The sequence below is a fragment of the Phalacrocorax aristotelis genome, chromosome 7 (assembly GCF_949628215.1).
Source record: "Phalacrocorax aristotelis chromosome 7, bGulAri2.1, whole genome shotgun sequence".
NCBI classification, from domain to species: domain Eukaryota; kingdom Metazoa; phylum Chordata; class Aves; order Suliformes; family Phalacrocoracidae; genus Phalacrocorax; species Phalacrocorax aristotelis.
Window position 1 is genome coordinate 11,056,389 of NC_134282.1, and position 21,561 is coordinate 11,077,949.

Consider the following 21,561-nt stretch of genomic DNA (forward strand, 5'->3'; position numbering starts at 1 on the left):
CTGGCAATATACTGTTGTTTTGTTATGGTCTTTTGATAAAGGAGCTGCAGGCATTTTTGCAAGGATGTGGAAACATCCAGTAGTATCAGTGAGCAATGATTTTTGGTTCAAAGCTCTTTTACAGAAGGCAGAATCTAATCTTACGTAAAATTCATATGCCAAAACATTTAGTATTATCCATCTAACTGACTGTGTAATGTAAAATTGTCTTTGGTTATTTCAGTTTAAAGTGATATGCCTACACAGAAAGGCATAAATTGATCTGCAACTTACTAATGGCAAATTTAACACATTCTAAGCATTCTGACTTCTTGAAGAGCAAAGGTTCTTTTTCTTTAAGTAGTTTAATAACCTTGTTTAGTTATGTAGCATCATAAGTTTCTACATGTTCATGCATTTAACTTCACATTGAATTATCTGTGATTGTAAGTTAAAAGAAAAAGTTGCTTCTGTACCTGTACATATCAATGCTTCTGCAGATTATACCTATTATAGAAGAGTAATTTCATTTCACGATTTATCTACATGTCCTGAAAAATGTGCTTTGCATACAAATACTCTAAAGAATTGCTCTAGCTTTACTTTCACAGATAGAAATAAGGTGCAACTCCAGGAAGGTCTATAGGACTATAATGGTAAACAACCGGTACTAGGAAGATTAGAAGCAATCTGTGGCTATTTCTCAGGAAAGCTCTCTGTTGTCAGCCAGGATATGCTACCACTGACAAAATTCAGAGAATTTGGAGTACTGTAAACACTTTTTTCCGCAGTAACTAGCACCTTTTCTGGACTCAGACATTTGTCTTCTAAATCTGTACACTAAATCTTTGCTTCAGTGGTTGAGATTGCTGAGTAAATGGGTCTCATAGGTTTTGTAGTTAATTTAAAATTTTAATACATAAGCCTTAAGAATGTGGTAGCTTGAGTCACTCACCAGCCCCATACAGCAATAAAATGCAGTGCCTGCAGTTTAAGACTACTTTTATTGTGTACTGTGTCTATATCTTTCCTTGAGATGCTGAATGTTGAACAGTTACTGTTTTTATACTGCTAAGCAGACATGTACCAATAACCTGTTACCTGTTTTGAAGAGAATACTTTGGGGTGGAAGGAACTGTTGTTGAATAGAGAGCAAGAAAATTGGTTGTCTTATAGACTATTCCAAACTTATTTTGACATATGTCACTCTATCCTCTGGTATTTATGCTTAAAGGCTTAAGATATCAGTCGTATAACTTATTTGATGAATTCAGATTATCTAGTGCCAAACTGATAGACCTCACCGAGAAGAAATCAGGATACTGTTTGTTGTTATTTCTGCACTAGTGTTTATTCTTGTGTCTCTGGTGACATAATCATATTGATCAAAATAATAGTAAATGTAGCATAGTCACATGGTTTCTGTTTTACACAACATCCTTGTTCTCCAAATTTCTGATGCAGTGCCACTTGAATTCTAGCTGTCAGGTCAGGGGAAGAAAGAGTTGTCTTTAAATATGCCAAAGAATTAAGTATTTAATGTTTGCAACTCTTAAAAAATCTAGCTTGAAACATCAAGTAGTCACCTACTGATCTGTCTATAGAACACAGGCAGATGCAATCGTTTCTTGGGGGATTTGCTTTTTATGGCCAACTGATTCTAATTCTGTTTTAATTTGTAAATGAATGTTTAAATAGCCATTCACTTGAGGAACACCCCCTGCATCTATTTTTAAATTAATAGATGGCACCATCTCACCTAACTTCAGCCACCTAAAAGACAGGCAACTACTGTCAGTAATTGTCTAGTCCATAAAGAACAGCAAGTACTTGCAGCATCTTTCCTCCATCCTAAAAGAGTCACCTCAAGAGACTGGATGAGTTGTTCCAAACTTACATGTCAAGTTTCCTTGCGTCATCAATGGAAAGAGACACACGCCATGAACAGTGTAAGAAATGAAGGCAGCTAACTGATACCGTATACCTCGGTTTTATATGATAAAGATCAAATAAATTGATCCTAGCTTGTGGGAAGAAAAGATGCTTTAATTCTGTAAAATTTTTTACCTGAACAGATTGCTACAGGAAAAATTAAATTTAATGACAATCTGACATTATCATTTTAATGAAGAACATTTCCCCTCCCCTTTTGTTTTCTGTTTTTTAAGAACACCACTGGAAAGTTTATAAATTTGGAACAGTGCTGCTGTTGTATTATGACCAGCTGTAGGGGCTAATTAATTCTGTCTTCAAGATCTAAATAGAAATTTCCATCTTAAAAGCTTTAATCTTGTAAGAAAAAAATACAGTTCTTCCTTCTTTCCTTAATTTTATGCAACTTAGAAAAATATCTTTATACTAATATGTGATATTTTTCCCTTTCTGTCTGTAACTATACCATAGTATATGGTCATTGTGATAAACAAAGATACTAAAGTGGGAGGATAAACTGAAAAATAACCCTCTTTCTACACAAGTACAACTGAAAAAATTGTTCAGCAAGAGCTTCAAAAACAAAGACTTTAAGTGTACGAAGAAGGACAAAGAATGCAGTTTATTCTACATCTATATGAAATACCTGGCTTCAACAGCCTCAGTGATATTTTAGTGTATATATAATATTTATGTTGACAAAGGATTGTTTTTTTTTTCTCCTCCACTCCACTGAAATAGGATATGTCTACATGAGCGTAGAAGAGTCCTTTGCAGAGTTATCCCAGCCAGGCTGGGCTAGCTCAGGTACTGAGCGCGTGATAGCTGTAGCAGGAACAGGGCACAGAAGGGTTGAGTGTTCTCACATTCACCCAGGATCTCAGATTTGCTTTGCAGCTCTGCTTAGCTCCCTGCTACCACAACTACCTAGAGCTAGCTAATTTAGTCATGCTGTCTATCTAGTTACATACCAACTATCCTTGTTTGGGTTTTTGTTTGGCTGTTTTTTTCACTTAAGTGTGAACAATAAAAGACTAAATGTCTCTTCATACTTGATTAATCATTGAATTTTCCCAAATTGTAGTTGCTCCGAGAAAGCCATGCCATACTCCAGCAGTAGAGGTCACAGACTCAACACTCAGCCCTCCAAGGAGGGCTTTGAACTCCAGGCTCACCTGAAGACATGGACATGATGGGGTAACAGCTACGGCTGTGTGAGTGCACTCACTGTCACACAGCTTGGCTCAGGAAACCTCCAGAATTAAGAAACAACAAAGCTGAGGGTCCTTTTTAATTGTATTAGGTACCATGAGCCAGGATCAGGAGATCAATGCAGCTACAAAATGTCAGAAAATTATTGGTTAATAGATTAAAATAAAAAGAATTATCATTGTAGTCTAAAACAATACCAACATATATGTTTGTTTCTATAGTAAGTTTTTTAAAGAATCATCTATGTTTAGTGCTGTTAGCCCAAGCTCTTGAATTTTATAATTCATACTGATATTATAACCCTGGTGGTGTTAGACACAGCTTCTTGGTCTTCACCCTGACTATAAAATTGAACTAGTGTCCTTATCTGTCTCAAAAGACAGTACAGAGGATTAATGAGTTCTTCTGCTGTTGAGAATTGGCATTCTTCATGAACATTTTTTTAAAGTTATGTTATCTGTGAAATAATTACCTTACTAAAACCACTGAGATCTTACTTGCCCCTCACCAAACAGCACAATGAGAAAAATAATTTTATTAAGTTTGTCCTTTTGTTTTTCAGAGCTGTGTATGCAAAGGTAAAAATCCCTGCTTTTGTGATAGCATGAAAGGTAATAAGGTAAGAACAGATATATTTTTCATTTTTTAAGATTATCTTATACCTGGAAATTGTTAACACATTAATTGAGTTGATACAGTGAGTGAATTTATTGTGTGATGGTATTCTGTCAACACAGTCTACAGAGAATTGTAAAAGGATTGCATTACCTTACAAAAATCTGTTAAAATAACTCTGGGGACAATGTTCAACTAAGATTTTTTATTTTATTTTTCAATGCATTAGTTTGTTTACAGCATTGCCTGGTGTTTGAAAACCAACAGAACAACTGTCTGAAGCACTAGGTTCTTTTTCACAAACTCCTAACAAATGCCCACAGATACCATAACCCTGGCAGCAGCTCTGCTGTTACAAATTTAACAATGCCATCAAGAGTGTCATGTTCAGTGCTTCCCCTTTTCATCTTTGGACCATGCCCTTCTACCCCTTCCCCCTTTTTCTGGTTCCTGAAGGAAAGCTACATGTGCTGGCATCAGACAGATATATCTTCTGCAGACTGACACAGGGGATGGGTTTCTGAGTCCTAATCACAACCACCTTGCCAGCAGTGAAGGAACAGCATCAAATCCATTATAAGAGAGCCGCAGCTCTGCCTGTTGCCAATAGCAGCTTGGCAGAGGCTCGGAGTGGCTTTTAGACAAACCTGAATTACACAAGTGCCAAAAAATTCTTTCAAACTCCGGCTTGTAGTTGGAAAAACAACTGATTCACAAATGAAAGGGGCATTATTAAAGAAGCCATGGCTGTAATTCAGGCTAACTGTGGACACAGTGATTGCCATCACCTTATCAGTAGATTCCAGATGTCTGTGTAGGCTTAGGGTTGTGATTAGTCCCATTGATGGACGCATCTGGCTGGTAAAGAATAACTTACAACTTCACTCATGTACTTTTATTACCAAGAAAAAATGTCATATTGCACCACAGTAAAGACTGGTAGCCTTGCCTGTAGGAAGCTTCGTTTCAGTGGTGAAGGACAGCTCTCACTAAGTAAATATATTAATTATTAAAACATATTTTCTTAAGTGGGAAAGGAGAATACTCATGTCTTTAGTAAAATCTCAGCGCTTATTTTTCATGTTCCTAGTTGGTCTAACCTGACTTTGTCCTAACGAGTAAAATAGAGATCAGTTGAAAAATTAGAAAAAAATAAGCTGCCCACTAAAAGAGAAATATCAATAAGAATGAACACCTGCAACTTGTCTTCATCAGTTCCATGTTAAAGCAACTGAGCAATTAGTAGGTAAGTGTTCATCATTGTTTACACTGATGAAGTTTTTCAGGCAGCTTTGGAAGGTCAGGACAATTGCATTAATCAATATTTTTTGATAACTGTTCAGTGTTAAGAAATTCTCCAACCTGAGAATCCTCTGTTGATCTGTCAAGAAGAAAGTGTGGATAAACTTGCCTGTACTGTATGGAGGGGAGTGAAGCTGTCAGGAGAGCGCAGTGCTGCTCTGTATCTGCAGAGCACCCTATGGCTTGCTGCAGTGAGGGGGTAGCAGCTCAGTGGAGGAAGATCAAGGACTTCCTTCGTTTTAATGTGAGTTAGTACCACACCCCCTCCAGTGGCACATCTTGGTATGGCATGATCCTTTTTTTGCCTTTCTTGGGACGCTGGTGGATGAAATAAATTATTTGTTATTAAAAGCTATGCCGGTTTATGATACAGATTTCATAATACTTCATAATGCAATTTTTATATTAATTTTTGTTAAAATATTCTGGAATTTTTTTTTTAATTCAGAACCTATTTAAAATCTGGTGAGTGTGGGATTTTGAGGGGCGAGAATTGGTGGAGGGACAAGCCAAGGTATTTTGGCTTCCCCGAGAATTATTTTGGATCCTATCTTGTACATCAAATAATAAGAAACCGGAACTTCTGCACAGCAGAATTTCAAATGCTTTTTTATATAACTCTTCCTTGATAAAGCAATAGGAAAATTGACTGAGAGAATCGATAATCCCATACACTATCTCCCATATCATTCCGTGATGTAAAAGGTCTCAAATAGGCAGCTCTTCACTGATGTAAAAATTGAGCATGCTAAATTGCTGGTATCTAAAGAGCTGAAACATCTTTTCTGTGAGTTTCTAGGCTTGAAACACTATTTTTTACTAAGATAAGACCTGCATCTTCATTATATTTCAATAAAAAACTGAAAATGCCCCTTCCACTGTAACTTAGCCTCCCATATGCTATTTGTGTAGCTTTAATCTTCTATGTTGCCTTTATATTTTTGGTTATTTGAATTTGACCTTAAAAATACATGAAAAAGTAATTGGGTGTCTTAATCTCTGAGACTCAGAACAATTTTAAAAAGTTGTTGCTTAAAGCAAATGTCTTTTATTCTATCTGAACGGTTTCGTTGCATTTGACTCCCATGGCTTGCGTGAAGGGAGGTATTGATGATTTGGAATTGACCTTGTGGTATAGCAGCAGCTATTAAGTTTGCCAACTACAAATTAGGGCTGCTGTGATGGATTTGGATTTGTTTAGCTTGTAGGGACTAAACACGATATAGATATATAAACAAGGAATATGTATCAGCTGCTTTCTTAAGCTTTACATGCTGCCAGTTAACTTCTGTACTTTGAAAAATCTTGAGTACTGTTGTCTTCTGATATCTTCAACTGAAGATATAAACTTCAATCTTATGAGCATGTTACTTCAGTGGTATCATGTGGCCTAGGCTGCACTTATGTGGGACCACAAAGACAGATCAGTATGGGCAAGGGTAATGTATCTGCCACAGCAGCAGACAGATGTGTAGAAGTTAAGAGGTGCCAAAAGTAATGAATGCCTTAGAAATAAGGATATTTTAAGAACTTAATTCTCTTAACATTTACAGGGCGAAAAAGGTTTTCCTGGTGTGCCAGGTCCACCTGGTCATAGAGGCTTTCCTGGTCCAGAAGGGCCGCCAGGGCCACAGGGACCAAAGGTAGGTATGTATGTGAGAGACAGGGAGACACAGAGAAACTACTGTGCTTGACTATGAAAGTGAGATATTACTGGGTAGAGAATTCTGTTTTAAAAAACAAAACCAAAACAAACCAAAACCTGTTTCAGAGTCTCCTGTTTGGTGAGGGATGTTGTGTAGTTATCAGCTGCAACAGTCATTTTTGACTGAGTCGAAGTAGCTGATATGAACATGGGCTTTTTTTGTCAGTTGTCCACTGGCCAGTGCTAAAGCACCTGGACTGAGCTGCCAGAGGCAAGGAACATGGGTCTAAATAGATTTTAGCAGCATAACCTCAATTTTGACTTAACAGTATACTCTGACATCTATTGCTGGAAAGAGAGCAAACAAGCTACTACTGAGGCAAATGTGAAAATATATTTAAGAAAATTTGAAGGGAAAGATGGTTTTTAAGGTAAATCTTGGTCTGTTTAGGAAATACCTAGTTGCTTGCAGTATGGAGAGAGTGACTTCAATGACTTGGGCTTTCTTTCTTTCCTGTATGCCTAAACTGAGGCTGAATAAGGATTTTCAATTACTCCTGCATGAGCAGAAAAAGCAAATAAGTTGCTCATTAAAGAACATTTTGTTTATATTTGTCTTGAGGAACTGTCATCAATAAATTGATTCTGGTGAAAGAATTATTTGTGTCTAAATACAGTGTGAATTCAGCCACAGTATAAATCAGGAAGGTACTGCCACAATCACATTATGTCTAGGACCTGCACTAATGTGGCTCCAGCACTTATCCACACCTTTAAACAAGTGTTTTTTCTAGTTATAATTTGTTTGGGTATTGTTGTATTATTCTGTCTTATCATGTTTTTACAATACTTTGTGGAACTGATACTCATGGTGGATCTCATACATGTTGATGAGCCATTTATTTGAACTCATTGAAGAGCGTTTAGTAGAGCATTTCCCTCTTAATAGGTGATAATAACTGCTGCAAGAATAGCAAAAAGTGAGGATAATTTGTCTAACAAGAACATCTCTGTTAGCCTGAATGCAATCTACTGTAGTGTATTCCAGTTAGCTATTCCCGTTCAGTGCCTGTATGTTATCTTAAATGAAATGTTGCCCAGAGTTTTTTGAGCTTAGCCCCCTTTCAGCCTGCTCCTGCCTTTCCTTTCCATGCACAACAGCGCAGGTGAGAGAGGCTGGTACATTCATATACCTGATCATTACATGGACATCACCGATAGTCTTCCAGCTATTTACTCACAGGGAAGCACTTCCACGTATCATACTTCGAACAGATCCACAGCAACTGCTTTCTCAGCATACCCTGACTGTTATTTTTTTGACCTATAACGAGATATATCTCCTGTAAACACTGAAAGGGAGGGTAAGACGCCACGATTTCTGCAAGTTGTATTAAATGCTTGTTTGCTTTAGTGTCCGTAATAGGCAAATCATTTATTTATTTATATAGTCTAGTGTGGGCATGTTGGTTTTGGTAAAATAATAGAAATACTGCATGTCCTATTGATGAATATGTGCTTTTTCTCAATTATATTGAAATACATTGTTTTCCATTTGTGATCTAGGGTTCCCCAGGGCTTATGGGCTTAGTTGGACCCAAAGGTATACGAGTAAGTATTCATATTTTAAAAGAACTTGTAGGTAATTGAATGCCAATTTGGTTCAATAATTTGTGAAAAATAAAACCAAGACATTATATATGATTTTAAAGTATTTTTTAAATTTATGACATGGAGTATGCACATACATTATCTATTTTTCAGAACTTTTGCCTTTTTTGATACACCTTTTGTATGAGGTTCATGCTGTATGTATTCTGTATTGGGGTGTGCTATGAAAAAGTCAGACTAGAATTCCATGCAGAGTTGTTCTGGGGCTTTTTCTGTGGGCAAAACTAGTCTATGTTAACAGTGTGTAAGCTACGATTATACTTGGTTCACAGTCAGAAGGGTTAAGGAAATAGTGATGTTTTCATAGAGTCATAATTGCACTCCTCCTTCTGTATGCGATTAAAAAATAAAAAACCAAAACCCTGCATCATGAGCTTTTGCTTAATATTTGTAAGATTATTCCTCTGTTTTTATATCATTAGGGAATCCCAGGAATACCTGGATTTTCAGGTCCCCCTGGCCTTCCAGTAAGTAAAAATGAAACTGATTTAACCATTTCTCTCTTACTACAGTCTTCAGTACACAATTATCCTCAACCCAATGTGTTCACTCTAGTCTCAACATCAGCATTGTCTCTGTCAATTAGCCTAGAGATAAAAATCTTAGTATCAGCAATTCTTACGCATTGTAATAATTTAAGAACACATGGTAATCTGTCAAGTCTTGTGAAACACTGCTCCAGCATGAACTCTTTCAATGTTGCTGTAGGGTAATATGAATGTGCAAAAACAAAGCTTATGTCAATTGAGCACTTCTTTTTAGGGTGAACCGGGAATTGTTGGTCCTCCTGGGCGCCCGGGTGTTCCAGGATGCAACGGCACAAAGGTAGAAACCAAGCTGAATGTTACGGAGATTGTGTTTGGCTGTGCTTAGGAATGGCCAAAAAGCATTCTGAATCGTTCCTCCAATATACAACTTTGATTTGTTTTGTTTTGTGACTTTATGAACTAGAAAAATTGGAATCATGAGGCCAGAGGAAAGAGGGTAGATAATTAAATAATACATGTTAGTGCCTTTGCAAAAAAGTTAAAAATAATGTTTGATAGTTTGACAGATAAAACTTTTTCATAAAATCCGGAAGACCTAATCAATTTTATCCAACCTGTCTTTCTGTTGAAATGGGTAATAGAAGAGACAGATTATTTTATTTTATCTTATATTTTATTTTATTTTATTTTGTATCTAGCATGCAGTTGACAAGTCATAAGTCCTGAAAGCAATTAAAAGAAAAGGCTTAATGTTAAGTTACAGGTTTACTAGGGGTTTTTTTTGCTGGATGAGCAAATGCTTCCAGCATTCTGAAAGAGGGAGTCAGAAGAATGCCTGCTACAGAAAATCATATGTTTCTAGTGAAATAGTGAAGTGATCTGACACAGCTAATTAAGCCTGGAGTCTGGGATAGAAGTCAAGACCCATACAATGAGGCTGTGCCCTTTCTACCAAATATGGTGGTAATGCAACTCACAGTTTTAGTATGATGACATTAAAAACTTCTTTTGTAATCACATTTGCTAGAATTAGACCAAATAATAAGCAATAATATCCATTAATAGTCACTCTTACTACTTACAGGGTGATCGAGGTTTTCCAGGTCCTCCAGGTAGAAGAGGTGCTCCAGGGGTTCCAGTAGGTGTCTGTGAAATTCAGTATTTGTGCATATCTATCCCATAAAGCCAGTCACTGTAGGAGTGTAAAGCCTCACATTAGCTGGTATTGAAAACAGTTGGAATACATAGGTAGCCTCATTTTATTAATATGAAAACTGTGTGGTAAAGAAACCAAAGTTAAAACTAATGCTTTATCAGCTGCATGTTGGGCCTCAACTTCTTAGTTAATGACTGCATGCAAATTCATTGACTGGTGTTAGCTCTTTAGTGTCTCAAGAGATATTAATGAAAATTTACCACGCACATCTCTAAACACGTCCAATATATATTTGATAGATTGCCGTTTCAGTTCAAGCCTAAATATCTTTGAGGATATAGCATAATTAAGTCAATAAGAACCAGGAATTAAACCCAGAACTTCTCATGCTGGCTGCATTGCTTTAACCCTAGGATTTGGTTTTTTTCTCCGTAGAAATGTGTTATTAAAAGAAACTTCTAAACAAATGGAAAAGAAATGCTGCCTGTCAAGTTCCAGTGGCTTCGCATCTAATAACTTCTAAATGTGATCTTTACTTTACCAGCTCTCCTGATTTTATTTATTAATTTATAAAAGTCAGGCTTCAAAACTGCTCTGCCTTCACTTGTAGGGTTGTAACTGTGAGACTGGACTATTTTTTAACAATATGCACTTTCTTCTTAAATTGAAGGCTGGCACAGTAAACATGTACCTGGCTAGACACTGAGTCCATGAAAATAAATCATTTCAAGAGCACTGAACATAGAGAATATTTAGAATGTGTCCTTTCACCATTGTCTCCTTTACTTTGTGGTTTTATTAATGTGATTGTTCTTCTCCCTAGGGTATTACTGGCATCAAAGGAGAGAAGGTCAGTTATTTACACCATATTATGTGAAATATTTCTTGGTGGTCAACAGGGTTGTGTGTGTGCGCGCTGCTGGAAGAGAGTTCTTAACATCTCCATTCATGGGGAAACGGAAGGTTTGCTTTCCTGAAGAATCAATCACAAAACTTGATGCTTTGTCTGTTCGTTGCAGTCACCCTGGGTTACAAAACAGTATTTAATTTTTTTTCCTCTTTAACTACTGTTATTGAATGTAATGAATTTAACCCTGTCAAGCACACAAATAACTAAGCTCCTCCCCCAAACAGCTTACGAATTCATATGGAAATCTGCAGATGCACTAGAGTATTTTAAAGGTATAAAAAGTACCAAATAAAAAATTGAAGGTCAGGACTGTGGGTGAGCAATGTATGTATGTCTGAAATGAAGACTGCTCCTAACAAAGAACTGGAGTGCCTGAAAAAGGTATATCCTGTTTAATAAAATCTATTTTAAAGTTAGAACTATCCATAGTTGACAGTTGTCATCACTAAGCAATTCTGATGTTGGTTATTTCCCTACAAACTGTATTAGATGATTTGTTCCACTACAGAGTTCTACAGCATAACTTTTTGTCTTCCTTTTTATCTAATTGTCCAGGGGTGCCCTGCAGATGGATACAACCAAGGGTATGGTGCAAAAGGTGATCCTGGATTGCCAGGAATGCCTGGATGTCAGGTAATTCAGAATTAATTCAGACTGTGAGATTATATCTATATCTAGAAATTATCTATATAAAACACATTGTCTGTAATATGTGTGTATATACAAATATTTATATATTGTGTATATTTTATTGTGTTGTAAAAAATACTATATATAAAAATATGTATCTCACTGATTTCTAAACCAGAAAATAATTCTGCGTCTTTTAAAAAATATTAACTTTATATAATCTGCTTGATACAGTATATTCAAAGTCTTTCTTCTGACTTCACAAAACAGAGTACACCAAGACAACAGTAATTAATTTTGCCATCAGAATCAGTAGTGTCGATTATGTGTTAGCAAAGTGAGATAGGGAGGTTAGATTGCAGACAAACAACAATACTTTAGAAATTGAGACAAACTAGTCATAGATTTGGAGGTTTACCCCTACATATAGAATGGAATAGGTCTGTTGGAAGGGACCTACAATGACCATCAAGTCCCACTGCAAAAATTCCCCATGAATTAATATAGAACAGATTAGACCAGCTCAACTTCTAGAGTACCAACAAAGGACAGTATGATCCATATTTAAAAAATGGAGATTTATAGAAGGCAGAAGAGACATCTCTTTTGGCTGTTATAATAAATGGAGGACATTAAAATAAAAGCAAAATAACAATTTTTGATTTTCCATTTCTTTGAAAATGAAGCTTTAAAGTGTAGAATTTATTGTGTAGAATATTCAGAAGATTAAAGGCTAGCAACAGGACTATATAGATTATGAGAATGTCCACAGTTAAACAGGACATACACCCTCACTTGAGTAGTTTAACTTTAGAACAGGTATGTTTTCTCATGTTTCAAAACATATGCCAACCAATGAAGCAGTGTGGAGGAATTATACTTCAGTGTTATCCTGGGACATGAAAAGGAAATCAGAGGCAGTGCTGCTCCTCTGTTTGTTATTCAGTTCATTGAACTTAACGTTGTGGTTGGTTCATAATCTTGCCAGGAGATTTATTCCTGTTTCTTTTTTAATATGCAGGGTATCCAGGGTGCTCAAGGGTATCCTGGGGAACTTGGACCACAGGGCCCTCCAGGAGCGTCAGTGAGTATGAACTTATGTCTCACTTGTTACTTTAACCTTTGATTTTTCCCAGAAACCTATAGAATTGCACAAATAGAAGTACCTGACTCTCCCAGGCTTGTCTGACGTCTAGAGACATGTGTATGCAAAATCCATATCCTTCTGCACACATCGATTTTTTTTTTTTTCTTAGTTTATTTTGATTATTTTTATCCATGATAATTTCCCTGTTTTCAGAAGCATCCTTTTCCATGTAGGCATAAATTTGAATTTTCAAATAATTACCCATAAATTCACTTTAAACAATAACCTGTATAACTCTAGGAGATATGTGTATGCTTGCAACTAGACTGTATAGACATTATAACCCACTTAAAACAAATTGCAGTTGTAAAGGTGGAAGAAAGAATAAAAATAGTGATGTAACTCATGTGAAGATTGGGTTGGTTGCTTCAAAACAGCTATATTGATGCTGAAGATTGTAATTTTTAAATTGAGATTTTTTTTTTTTCTTTTTTGGTAGGGAATGCCAGGGAAAGCAGGACCTCCTGGACCTAAGGTAGTCTCAGATTGGTAATAAAAATGAAAACTGCCTATTATGTGCAACATCTATTAACTCATTTTATAGTTTTTTTAACATTAAAAAAAAATAACATTTGGGGATTTTTTTACAGGGTCTTATGGGACTAAAAGTAATAGGAACCAAAGGAAAAAAGGTAACTGTATAAAATGCTTAAAATATTCTTCTAAGTTTTGTTTCTGTTTTCTGCTTTTTCTGTAATACTATGGTGAAATGTTTGGGGAAGTACGTACTGTAAAATAATTTTCAGTACATATGTGGAAGTCTTTTACTGGAAAACGGAAACATAGCAATTAATATCTAAGGACAAACTTTTAACATAAGAGCCAATGATATAAACTTCCTGATGAAAGGGTAAAAACCTAAGAAAAACCAGCAGTTAACATTTACTGACACATGGCGTTAAGTTCATTTGTATATCATTTGCAGAGTGTTCCTAAATGCTTATCTAAGCATGTAAATATTGGTAAATATATAGCATCTGTAGACTCACAACTTCCTATGGTCATCATCTTTTCAGTGTCAGCCTTTATGATGCCTGAAAACCTCCCAGATCTTTAATAAAAATTGAATTACTTGTCATCCACGCTCTTACTTTGTATCCCATGTAATTGACGTTAAGCTAGAAATGACTACAAATACATATATTGTCTCTTGGGATCTCAGCCTGCAGTTGGAGGACCAGCATAGTCAGTCTGAATGTCCTTACAGGACATTTTCAAGAACTTGGGGCATCTCACAGTTGCGCTAACTGACCTGCAGAGATTCAGCTGTGAACCGAAACAGCACTATCTGTCAGTGGGTTGGTTTTAACTTTGTAATTACTACCAGGAACGTGCTAGAAGTTTCCCAGGAAGATTTCAGTAAATAGAACTGATTATTTGTTAGCATTAGCTCAGGTGACCATGGAGCATCTTGCTTCCTTATGAAGGAGTGATGCATTCCTTGATGTTACAGTGCCAGTGCATGCAAAGGCATTCCACTGGCTTAAAAACACTGGAAATTATGGATGTTGTTATGCCGAGCTCCATAGGAGAGATCACGTTTAGGACTTTCCCTGTTCTGAAAGACCCTTAATGAAAAAGTGTACTGTAATATTAATGTTTTTGGTTAAGGACCCATGAAAGCTAATTTTATCTGTCAGCACTATGTTACAATCCTCTCCCTGTAATACATAGACTGCAGTTTTGAGGATGTCATTAAAGACAGTTCATGTATTTGATTGATTGACTAAATCAAATTGAGAGAAAAATTGTAATCAAGGAGATTTTAAATCTGTTTTAGAGTTAAAATGGTTGTATAACTTTTAAACAAATAGTACTAAAAATTTAAGTTAATTCTAGATAATTTAACAGAAATCAGCATATGCATTTTTATATTTCTTAGCTAGGAGAGGGTTGTCATAGTAGTAGTCTTAAGTCTTCCGTCTGCCTTTTTACTGGAAGAAAAATAGCAAGCAAAGAGAAATATAAACTGTATTAACAGCTAAGTGTAATGACAGAAAAGTTTTCACAATGTCAGAAATATAGTGACAGATATTTGAAACAATAAAAACACACTGGTTGTAATTGCTCTATTTTTCTTTTTTCTTTGAAGGGTGACACTGGGTTAACTGGACCCCCTGGACCACCAGGAACCGTTATTGTGACATTAAGTGGACCAGACAACGTGACGGTAGTAAAATGGTTAAATATCAAATTCAGATAAGCCATTCTACTAGGTTTTACTTTGAGAGGACGTTTTCATCTTCATTGTTCCCATAATATTTCCTTTTACCCATCCTAACATTTTTCAGACTTTAGTTAGGTACTAAGCTCTTCTTAGAGTGTGTCTGTAGAGTCAACTCAGCTGAGGCCTCTGTATTTACGTGCACATAAATATTTATGTGCACAGTGGAATGCTAAATGCTTATTAGTAACCCACCTGCTATGGATCTCTGCATACATGAAAAGTAAATCACTTTTAGCTTCACCAAATCAACATGGATTTTCCTGAATGGCTATCAAAGCCACAGCTGTGTTAACCTCCTGGCCTCATCACTGAAAATATCAGGACTCTGAACTACCAGAATTTCACAAAAGCTTACAACATGTTTGCTTACATTTCATAGTTCATTTTCTCACTGTTTTTACTGGAACATGAGTAATCATGGAAAGCATTGGGAGAACAATGAGCATTGGAGAAAGGAAATACTCTGATTCAACTTTCATTTTAAATATTGCTTTGTGAATTAAAATTCTTGCATTTTGTTCTTATAGAACTTAAAACAGCAGTAGCTGATACACAGTTTGAAGTCTTCATATATTAACAGAAGAAGTTTTCAACCTCTTCTTGACTCTGCTTTCCTTATTTGATTTGTATCTAATCTATAGAGTTACTAAAACTTCCTCTCAATTATGTGCTAAAATAAAAAGTGGATTTTGCATCAAGATCATGTTGAGGAGGAAAGAGAAAGATTGCAGAAGCAAGGTTCAGCTTTTAGGCACAGCAGCTCTTCCCTGTTTAAATCAAATATGGACCACCTGGAGCACTTCCCAGTCACAGCTGTGGCAGTTCATGACCGGTGACTGGCGACTTTTGAGACACATTAGGCATTAAGGTTTAAAAACCCCTCAAAACTCTGTATATAAATGGTTTGGGTATAAGTCTAACCAGGTGATGATTAGGTAGTCCATAAACTTTGGCTTTACAACAACCTTAAGGTGTGGCCCAATACGTAATAGTACGACACAGTAGGGTTGTCTAATCTTGAAGCCACAGAGGCAAGGATCATGTGGGTAGGCACTGCATTTACATATTGGAGGTAACTAGCTCCAGCTAGGTAACTAGCAGCTAAGGTTTATTTGTTTTTCACTTGCAATTTGTTGCCATTTCTGGGGGTATTTACTCCAGTCCCCTTGCGTGCAGTCTCAGGTGGGTCCTTTTGAACTCGCTATGTTCAGATGTGCAGAGCCAGTTTCTTTTTCAAACATCATAGACTTAGGCAGGCGTGCTGATATGAAGTTTCTGTTTCTTTTAGTTATTTAAGTGGTACCATGCCTGCTTGAAGAAGCTTGCTGGTAACATAAGGATTTCCTATTTGTAAAACTTGAGAGTGTTATGGTAAGCACAGAAAAATGCAAGAGACCATATTAATTTTTTTTTATATTCTGTGTAATAGGACTTGAAAGGAGAGAAAGGAGAAAAAGGATCAAGAGGACTTCCAGGGCCGATGGGGTTTACAGTAAGTGACCAGAAGTAAATCCCTTAAATTTAGATGTTCAGGCAGCATCACCTTGTAAAAGCTCTCTTTAGAGTCCAGTATTTACATTACTTATTCCAACCTTTACTGAGTGAAATAGAACTAATGAATAGAATATCTATTAACATCCTAATTATGCTTTATTTTTGTACTTTTTTTTAAAGGTAAAATTATAAAAGATATACTTAGTTTAGAAAATGTGAGTCTCAAAGCATGGGTGTCTTGATGGAGGTTTTGTTACAGGGGCCAGTTGGTGATTCTCAGAGTGAAAAGGGTGACCGAGGAGAACCTGGAGCACAGGTATGTGCAAACAATTGAATACACATGTGGTAGTCATTCCTGAAAAGCAGTTTTGCTCAAGTGTTGCTCTCCAGTTTTTGTTTCAATGCCACTCAGAGCAAATTTTCTTAGATTCAAAAACTCTTTCATCCAGTAAACCAGACTAGAGAGGTGAAAGCCTGTTCTTGTAGGGTCGCATACTGTGAGTACATGAAGTAAGGATCAGTTGATGGTGGATGCAGTTCTATTTGTTTTGCTGTAAAGGTTCTACTGTTGAAACTTAGTGTACAAAAAAAAAAAGTGCTCTTCTGAACACATACTGACTTTATAGTGCCAGTGTATACGTAGAAAGAGAATTTAAAACACTGGGTTTACTTCAGGCAATAGACTTACATTATTATGCTCAACCATCAGGTAGGTGGAAATGTGCAGAATGTTGTCATAAGAGTTATTCTATTAACAGCATAATGTTACATAATTTTATGGCCACATGATAAAAAATATGTTTATTTTTAAAAGCATACGCATTAAAGTGTAATTTACTTGAGTATATCTACATTTTTAACAGAATTAAATAGAAAGGTAATACTTTGCATTCACATGGCTTTCAAACTTCCAGATAAAACCTAATCAATGAAAGATGCAGGTTCTTAGTAACTAAAACTTTATGAATTCATAACAGTTTATCAATATGTAATTGGTGAAGAACTGTAAAATATCCAAATGAATCAAAATGTTTTGTGACATTTTTCTGAACAAAACATTTTGATTCTGAATACATTTTGGAAGCAATATTAAGAAAAATAATTTTCAAATGAAATATTCAGTCTAAACATATATCTTTTGAAACTTCCCATACTTCTTGTTGTAATAAATTTTCTTCAACAAGGAAAGGTAGCAAGACAAGACCAGTACTACCCCTAGATTGCTCTTTGTTCAGCTGTATGGTGCTATAATGATGGTGATGCTATAGTGAAACTTGATTGTTATTTTTATTATTCCTATACCTTATGAAAATTTTAATTTACATTTGAGTTACTGGTGTAAAGTACTAAAAGTTCTTGCTATCCAATGTGTGTTATTCTTCATCTTATGTGTTTCTTCCATATTATGTCATCTGTTTGCAAAAGCTCTGTTCTGTCATGCGGTGTATTTTAGAAGTCTTCTTAATTTACGTCTCCCTTCCTTTTTTGTGGAGCAAATAGTAGAGCACCCTTGCGTTTCTGCCTGTTGACCCTGAAGAATGCTAAGGAAATACAAATAGTGTTACGACATTGACTGGCTATTTTAAAATGAAAACAAAATGTTTCCTTTTGCTATTGAAATTATATCAATGAGCACAAAATACCAAATGGCTCTGGATTCTATGTTCTAGGAAAAAAAATTATTTTATGCAAATGAGTTTTGAGCCTGTGGTGACATCATTCCAGCTCCCCTTCTTCTCTTCTGGCGTATCACCTTTGGTTAAGTTCTGCCATCTTTTGAGTATTGCTGTTTTTTCCTGATGATTGCATCATAATTCATGGTCTGGTCATCTTTTTCAAAATTATCTTAAGTTTCATTGATTTATTTTGTGCAAATTTCTAAAATGTACTTTCTCCCCTGTTCCTCTGAGCTCATAGTTGTCCACCCCCCTTTTATATTATCACTACCTTCCTGCCGTCAATTTTAATGAACCAGGTTTTCCTCATTTCTGCCTTCAGGGTGGCAAATAAGGTATCCACATTCAGAATTATGGTTTAATTTTCTTCTGTTTCTCTCCCCATTTTCACCCCTCCTCTCCCTTCCCTTTGTCTTCTTTTTTTGTCGTTATGAATTGCTTAACATGTATTGTTGCCACACCAGATGCCAGGACCCCAGCAGAAAGCTGCCTAATTTACTGTGCCCCATAGAAAATAGCAGATACCTCTGGCACTTCTGTGTTCACTTTTCCATCTACTTCCCTACTTAAAATAACTTTGAAGTGCACTCCCTATTCTTTTTGATTAAATAATTTATCTTCATCGCATAACCCCATTTCCTGTAAGAGAAAAGGTTTCCTTCAGTATCTTTCCAGGCTCACCATCAGGGGGGCTGCTAGCTGCTGTATTATCATTTGTCTTGCTTCTGCAAGGACCTGATTTTGCACCAAGGTTTTTGCACTTGCCTGGCACTTTGTGCTGGTGGAGTACCTCAACTAATTCTCCATAGGAGGAGGAATGTCCAGGGAATATCTTACTCCCTGTTTTGTAGAGTTTTATTTCTAATCATAACTAATGTCATAATCAACATTTTAAAAATAACCTTAATGGCTTTTCAAAATTTATAAAGACCTAAAACACAGTTATATGCATGGCATTTAGTTGTTATGCTCTTTGAATGCAATGACCCCTCTTTTGATCATCTTTTTTTTTTTAATTTTGTTGTATGTTTTCCTTTTGCAGGGTAAACCTGGAAAAGAAGGTGCCCCAGGCCCACCTGGCTTACCGGTAATGAAGGAAGCCTTCTAAATGTTTTCTAAGTAATAGTCATCTGTTTATCATGGTCATACCTTCCTGTCACAGCTTCTTCCTATTGCAGAATGTGTTTGAAAATGTTGACTTGAGTATACTGTGAAACACTTCCTTTCACACAGCTGGCCTTGGGACATACCGTGTCCTAATAGTTTCATGCAAATAGAGTGGCTCAGTTCATAGATATTGTCTCTTCTGTGTGAAATAAAAAGACCTGTTGCTTGCTGCTGACTATCTAATGAGTTTGAGACATGGTCCAAGTTATGCAAAATTAATTCTACTGAGTTTAATTCTGGCTAGTCACATCGACATTTTTGCAAAAGAGCTCACTTCGTGTATCAAGAAGCAAAATGAATAGTTCTTATTCTCTAGGATCAAAGACATTATTTTACAAAGAAAAGTTATTGTCAAGGTCACAGCTGCCTTGGCCTGAAACGAGATATTAAAACTGTCATCTTGTCATCATATAATTCTTAAAATATGCCATTTTAGAACCTAAATTATCTTATTTGTGTATTAGTTTTAAAAATAAAGTTGTTCAAATGTATTTGGAATACTGAATTCAATTGGTTAAATATAAATTATTTTTGTATTTACTTCACTTCCACTTTAACATCATCAGTAGGGTCACAGTGACCTTACAAATATCTTACCAAAATTCTTATAGTCAGAATAGCTAACTTCATGTATATCTTACTAAAACATCTTCATTGCACCAAAACAACCTTCACAGACAGTCTAAACATATTCCAGTCTGACAAAGAACATGGAATGACAGAACACAAAGCTCTACTGCCTCAGCTAACAGAAAGAAAAATTCCTGTCATGACAAAGACACATCATTGCTCTGTTCCCATTTCAACTTTACTAACTGGCGGTGCATTCAACTGCATAAACCTCTGAGAAGTCCCTTTTCCTGGCCTGTACGCACTTGCAGAAAGCCTTAGCAGCAGCCTGCACTATTTTCCCTCCTGGTCTCAGTGACACCTCTTGATATCAGCACCGTCATGTAGACTGACAAAGTTCTGGGAGAGGGAGTTGCTGATCGTGAGTCTCACATTGTCTTCAGTTTCTCCCCTTTTAGAAATAGTTGTTTGTAGAGGAGGACAAACCAGAGCCTCCTACACTTGTACTATCCAGAGCAGCTCCGCCTTGGGATTGGTGGAGTGCGCCATTACAAAGGCAGGCTTGGATGAGACACCTGTGGTGTTTCCCACAGACATGGAACTGACTGACTCTTTTCCTGATTTTTCTTTTCCCCAGACTGACTCTTTTCCTGACATTTACTCCCCTGAGCAAGTCACAAGTCACACTTACCTTGCCATCTCCATGAAAGAGTAAAACTTTCCATTTTAGATCTTACTGATGACAGTGCTAAAAGATTAATCCTCATAAAACTGTGTACTGTCACCTGCAGGGACAAAAGGGTGAACAGGGCAAACCAGGACTGGCTGGCAAGCAAGGAGCTAAGGTATTGTCTGATGGTTTGGTTGTTGCTTTTGAGGATGAGGATAAGGTACGTTTTTGGTGGTGTTACATCATTTTATTTATCACTGTGTACACAATATGTTTTGCTTTACCTAAAAGATGACAAGTAATGATACCATGGAGTAGGATATGGATCAGCTAAAATAGATCATGTGTTTGAAATGGTGTCCATCTATGCCTGCTGATGTGTTCCTGTAGTTTTTGGTGTATGTGACTGAGTAGTTGTATAAGAAACAGAGACAGGGGTGGTGAAGGACTGGTCAGGACCAGAAGGTCGTCTTCAATGTTATGAGCAATGTACTGAAGTAAGAGCAGGTGCCAAATATCATGTCATATACTGTTTTTAATAAACAAATCCATCTCTGTCCTGTGATGAAGGGGATGAAAGGAAATGCTGGTCCACCTGGAGCTTGTGGTCGAGTAAGTATAAATTATCTTCATCATATAATTTTTCTAAACCATTAGAATAAGAATAAGCTAAACTGGCTGTATGAGGCAATAACAGGTGTCCTGTGGTGCTCTAATCAAGGCATGGTGCTCTCAAAATGCTGATGTTGCCAAGAGTCTCACAGAGATGGCATCTTCCTTCATGTAGACCTGGATACGTGATCAGGGCCTGGTTAGGCCTCAGTGAGTTACAGCAATTTTGGCAGGAGATTGGACTGTACAGAACAGTTACAAAAACTCACAGAGGTTAATTTTTAAACTAATCTCTAATCAGTTCCAGAACAGGTGGTGGTAATTGTAGAATCCTAGGAAGACTTTTTCAAGAGAGCAAGAGATGCTATAATTTCTCTGTCTAGTTACACTGTCTCGCCAGTGTCTTTCCTAAAGGCCCCATGCGCACCTAATGGAAACCTTCTGCCCAAATTGTTCAA

General features: G+C 36.5%; 1 protein-coding gene across 1 annotated transcript in view; it reads left to right on the forward strand.

Annotated features, from left to right (window-relative positions):
* Window positions 1-21,561, forward strand: part of COL4A3 (collagen type IV alpha 3 chain) — a 67,449-nt gene that overhangs the window by 10,397 nt on the left and 35,491 nt on the right. Inside the window, exons 2-18 of the mRNA XM_075098775.1 lie at window positions 3,686-3,742; window positions 6,594-6,683; window positions 8,252-8,296; window positions 8,779-8,823; window positions 9,119-9,181; window positions 9,929-9,982; window positions 10,824-10,850; window positions 11,466-11,543; window positions 12,562-12,624; window positions 13,127-13,162; window positions 13,278-13,319; window positions 14,780-14,857; window positions 16,344-16,406; window positions 16,668-16,724; window positions 19,127-19,171; window positions 20,613-20,666; window positions 21,062-21,103. Of these exons, the coding sequence (XP_074954876.1) occupies window positions 3,686-3,742; window positions 6,594-6,683; window positions 8,252-8,296; window positions 8,779-8,823; window positions 9,119-9,181; window positions 9,929-9,982; window positions 10,824-10,850; window positions 11,466-11,543; window positions 12,562-12,624; window positions 13,127-13,162; window positions 13,278-13,319; window positions 14,780-14,857; window positions 16,344-16,406; window positions 16,668-16,724; window positions 19,127-19,171; window positions 20,613-20,666; window positions 21,062-21,103 (939 nt within the window). The remainder of the gene's footprint in view (window positions 1-3,685; window positions 3,743-6,593; window positions 6,684-8,251; window positions 8,297-8,778; window positions 8,824-9,118; window positions 9,182-9,928; window positions 9,983-10,823; window positions 10,851-11,465; window positions 11,544-12,561; window positions 12,625-13,126; window positions 13,163-13,277; window positions 13,320-14,779; window positions 14,858-16,343; window positions 16,407-16,667; window positions 16,725-19,126; window positions 19,172-20,612; window positions 20,667-21,061; window positions 21,104-21,561) is intronic.